We start from the raw sequence: 5,319 nt of genomic DNA, 5'->3' as shown, positions 1-5,319 counted from the left end.
AAATGAATAATAATAAAAATATATATTCTGAATTTATGTCCTGCAATACCCAAATAAAATATAAATTTTAGGTCAAGGATGTGCTTTCTACTCTTTCCATTACTACTAATAATAAAAATAACGCAGGTGTGATATATCATCTATGTGTATTTTTTACCCCAGGAACCGATGTTCATGTCCTCCACTTAGCAGCTTTTAAAATGTCAATACGGTTTTACCTAATACAAGGGATCTGCATTTAAAGTGAACCTGTGAAGAAATAAAAAAAATGGCAGCTGCCAATGCAGATTTCATTTTTAAAGACGCAGAGTCCAGGGCCGGCATCGTGATTCCGTCTTCACTATGTTGTTAGTCATTGACAAGGAATAAGCATGCAGCCAGTGAGGTCTGAAAAGTATAAACTCCCATGCTGCATGCTTGGCTTGTCATTGAGTTTTTAGACCAGGGGTAGGCAAGTGTGGCACTCCGGTGGTGGTGAAACTACAAATGCCATTATTCCTTTGGAAGTCGTGCCTGTGGCTATCATGCCTCATGGGACTTGTAGTCCCATCACAACTGGAGTGCCGAGGTTGCCCACACCTGGAAGCCTGCAGCTTTAAAAAAAACAAGCCGGCTATGACACCTTATACATTCCCTTTACATACTATAAATAATAATTCTGTATTGTATTGTTAGGTGCTGTGCAGACTGTGGGCACTATAGAAATCCTGAATAATAATTATTATTATTATTCACCAACAACACATTCTGATTCCACATCCGATACATCTATTGCTAACGTGCTGTTTCTTTAACGCGGTTAAAAAAACAAAATGCAAAACGCAGTGACCAATCAAGAATCATTTTTCATCACCACTGCTCAGATTTGCCAAAAGCTGAGAGCTGATTGGCTGATGCAAACCTCTGCTGCTCTTCCTGAGTTCTTTAATCAGCCTGGTAACATGCAGGAAACAAAATGAATTCTAGGGAAGGAAGCTGTGATAAATTTCCGCCGTCTAGTGTCGAAAAAGGTGCAACCAGGTCACGCCTGGCTCCGCTTTGGCGTGGTGGGCTCCGCAGGCCGGAGTTGTGCCGGATCGGCCGGCGTGTTTACCAAATAGCTTGCAAAACAGCTCCATGCACTCTTTACAGTAGACACAATCCTCTGTAGAAATGCTTAGCCAGCCAATCCCAGCCTAGCTCACCCTGTACTGTATCACCGTACCGCAGGCCCGGCGGGCCCCGGAGACAATGCAAAAGACATCTAACATTGCAATGCATTACAGATACACAGCCTGGCTCTCCTCTCTCTACATTGCAGCCTAGCATGTGTGCATCAATAATGTAATGAGCCCATCTTCAGCCATAGTAGAATGTCCTGTGCCTACAACATGTCCATGCAGCCCCAATGCAGAGTAATGAGCTCTATATACAGTGGCCACCTTCACCCTAGGGGGGCTTTAATACCCCCCACCCAAAAAAATAAAGATATTTTTACTGATCAGCAAATGCCTTGACCTACCTCCACAATGAAGGTCTTCTCTTCCCCAAATACCGAAACCACAAAGAATTGCAGAAAACAGGTTTTGATGCAAAATCCCAGAAGATCAGCTTTTCGTCTCTTGATGCCAATTACAGCCATCACGGTGGCTCTGCGTGGATAGAGAAGATCGGGCGGCCAGGTGAGGCGCCCATCCCCGGGACAATAGCGGGGAGGGACACCCAGCTCACATTACACGGCGGCTTCGCATAGTACAGAGATGCCTTAGTAACAGGAGCACCGAGGAGAAGAGTCACACCGTGCGGGCCAATGGCAGAGAGGGGCCGAGCCACTGGATGCAGGGAGGAGAGGAGGATGCTGAGGATGCTGGCAGCATCCCTCTGCTGGACCACTCCGCGCACCCGCCGCCGCCGCCTATAGGAGGAAGACAGCCAACCCGCACAGCTAGCCCAGTCCGCCCCGACTGCTCAGGGGGAACAGGGCTGCTTGGCTTTTAAAGGAGAATGCTGCAGGGCTGTCATCCCGATCCTTGGGTGCATGGTAAGTCAATGACATGGAGCAGTCCTGATGCAACCCATACACTATTCCAGGGGTTGGGCAACCTTGGCACTCTAGCTGTGCTGAAACCACAAATACCATCATGCCTCTGCCTCTGGGTTTAATGGCTGTGGTTGTCAGAGTCTTGCAATGCCTCATGGGACTTGTAGTTCTACAACAGCTGGGTGCTCAGGTTGCCTATCCCTGCACTATAGCAGAGTCAATCAAAAAGTAATGCCTCCATGTCTGTAATTTGAGATCTGTTAGAGTGAGTGTACCGCGTGAGGCCCGGTTCACATCGCGGCGATCCGTGCGGTTGCGTGCACGATCACCGCGCGATCCCGTAATCTTGCACAAACGCAAACTAGGCTGGGGGTGCCATGTGTTTCTAATGGCACCCTAAGCATGCTTAGTTATCTGCGCAGTTGCATGGGGCAATCGCACACAATCGCGGCCGCAAAGAAACGCGGGTCGCGTATCGCACAGAAAGGTGCTTGAGCCTTTTTGCCACGCGGATATGATCCCATTGAAATCAACAGGGGCTTCACGGCAAACAAAGATGTGAACGGGGCCTGATGGAAGTGTCCTTACCTAACTAATCTATACTTTTCTTTTTCAGAGTGATTAGAACCATGGGTCTTCGGCTAAAACTATATGAGCTGTAATTGAGTGTCTGGTGAAAGAGGGTGAAAGTGCCCCACTGCCCCACACTGACACTGGCCTATGTGACTCAATGAGTAAAATAACCCAGCTTTCAGCGGCTCTCTGGGAAGGAGAGTTGAAAACATTTTCAGTATATTCTTACCAGGACTAGTTAAAGGTGCTTTAAGTCCATTAGAGCCAAGATTAAAGTATATGTAGACATAATCCATTCCATCCCTTACAAGCTTTCACACGTTACTGTCATTTCAAAAGTCATTTTCATTATTTTTAAATATATAGCTTTCATTAAGTCCTTCTTTCAAGCACTTCCTGTTATAGAGTGACAACGCTCTGTCTCTGTCTCCCAATCGTGCCCATGTGTTGTCACCCTGTTACACTGCCTTCCATTGGAGACTACAAGTAGTGGTTTCAATGCACATTATGCGGGTATGGTTAACTGTTGTCACCATCAGTAAAACCATCCAGAGAATTGGCATGCAACCATCATTGGAGTGCAAGTAGACTGGATGTGTCTGTAAAGATGTTGCAGTAGACCAGCAGCACTGAGATGTAACAAGGATGAAAAAAAAGGTAAAGCAGTATTTCATTTTTTTTTTTTTTAAATCAATTATTTATGGTACATAGTGCTGGAAAAATCTGCTCAGCTTTCCTGGGGATTACCCTTTCGAATTCTGGGGATTCGTCTTAAATGTGACATTTGCAAAATTACAGTAACTCATAGACATGAATTAAATGTTTTAGCCAACATGCACACATGGACACACAGACACACACACACGCACATTACTCTCCTGTATTCAAATCACCAGTGAGATCTGCCCTCTCCTCCTCCAGCACACGCATCTCATTCCCCAGCACTCATGCCACCAGTAAGGTCTGCACTACAGCACACTCACCTTACATCCCAGTAACTATACCAACCGTGAGATCTCCAGTACAACACACACAACTCACTCTCTGGTATCCATGGCAGCAATAAGATCTACAGTACTACAAGACACACACCTCACACTCCGGTATCCACATCACCAATATAATTTGCACTCCAAAATACACACCTCATTCCACAGTGTCCATGTCGCTGGAGAGATCTGCACTCCAGCACACTCACAGCTCACTCCCCAATTTCCATATCATATGGGAGATCTGCACTCCAACGCACACACACACACACACCTCACTCCACAGTGTCCATGTCACTAGAGAGATATGCACTCCAGCACACACTTTACTCCCCAGTATCCATGTCTTTAGGGAGATCTGCACCCCAGCTCACACCTCACTCCCCAGTATCCAAGCCATCAGGGAGATCTGCACTCCAGCACAACACAGCTCACTCCCCAGTACCCATGTCATTAGGGAGATCTGCACTCCAGCTCACACCAAACTCCCCAGTATCCATGTAATCGGGGAGATCTGTACTCCAGCACAAACACAGCTCACTCCACAGTATCCATGTCATTAGGGAGATCTGCACTCCAGCACACACCTCACTCCCCAGTATCCATGTCATCAGTGAGATCTGCACTCCAGCACACACAGTTCACTCCCCAGTCTCCATGTCATTAGGAAGATCTGCACTCCACCACAAACACAGATCACTTCACAGTATCAATGTCACTAGAGAGATCTGCACTCCAGCACACACTTTACTCCCCAGTCTCCATGTCATTAGGGAGATCTGCACTCCAGCACAAACACAGCTCACTCCACAGTATCCATGTCACTAGAGAGATCTGCACTCCAACACACACAGCTCACTCCCCAATTTCCATATCATTAGGGAGATCTGCACTCCAGCTTACAACAAACTCCCCAGTATCCATGCCATCAGGGAGATCTACACTCCAGCTCACACCTCACTCCCCAGTATCCATGTCTTCAGGGAGATCTGCAATCCAGCACACACAGCTCACTCCCCAGTATCCATGTCATCAGGGAGATCTGCTTGGCAGAACACACAATCCACTGCTCAGTATCCATGTATTCAGTTAGATCTGCACTCCAGAACACACCTTACACTCCAATATTCATGACATCAGTGATATTTGTTCTTCAGAACATACAGATCATTCCCCAATATCATAAAATTAGTTAGATCTTCACTCCAACAAACACTGCACTCCCCAGTATCTTTGGCACTAAGATCTGTACTCAAGCACCCACACCTCGCTCCACCCCCGATATCCAGGTCATCAGGGAGATCTGTCCTTCAGCACACAGAGCATACTCCTCAGTATCCCATTAGTGAGATATGCTTTTCAGTAGACACACACATCACTTCCCAATATCCATGGCATCAGTGAGATCTGCACTCAGCACACACCTCACTCCCCAGTATCCATGCCATCAGTGAGGTTTGAACTTCAGCACATACAACATACTCCCTAGTACCCATGTTATCAGTGAGATCTGCACTCCAGCACACACAGCTCTCTCCCGAGGATCCATGTCTTTTATGATAATTGTACACCAGCACACACAGTATCCCAGTATCCATGCTACCAGTTAAAACCTCTATAAGCAATGTTTAAACTTTGACTGCTAATGACGTATCCTATATGCCATGGCAGTCCCTCTCCTAAATAGCCAGTGACATATAGAGTATGTCATGGCAATTAAGGGGTTAAAAGCAGCTT

At 46.5% G+C, this 5,319-nt stretch overlaps 1 protein-coding gene across 1 annotated transcript in view; it reads right to left on the bottom strand.

Moving 5' to 3' along the window:
* Positions 1 to 1,756, bottom strand: part of MMP24 (matrix metallopeptidase 24) — an 82,743-nt gene extending 80,987 nt beyond the window's left edge. Inside the window, exon 1 of the mRNA XM_018554097.1 lies at positions 1,502 to 1,756. Within this exon, the coding sequence (XP_018409599.1) occupies positions 1,502 to 1,621 (120 nt within the window). The 5' untranslated portion in view covers positions 1,622 to 1,756. The remainder of the gene's footprint in view (positions 1 to 1,501) is intronic.
* Between the last annotated feature and the right edge of the window lie 3,563 nt (positions 1,757 to 5,319).

This window comes from Nanorana parkeri, unplaced genomic scaffold (genome assembly GCF_000935625.1).
Source record: "Nanorana parkeri isolate BGI_ZX_2015 unplaced genomic scaffold, ASM93562v1 scaffold141, whole genome shotgun sequence".
In the NCBI taxonomy this organism is placed as follows: Eukaryota; Metazoa; Chordata; class Amphibia; order Anura; family Dicroglossidae; genus Nanorana; species Nanorana parkeri.
Note: the sequence above shows the minus strand (reverse complement) of the source record. Positions and strands in the feature narration are given on the sequence as shown.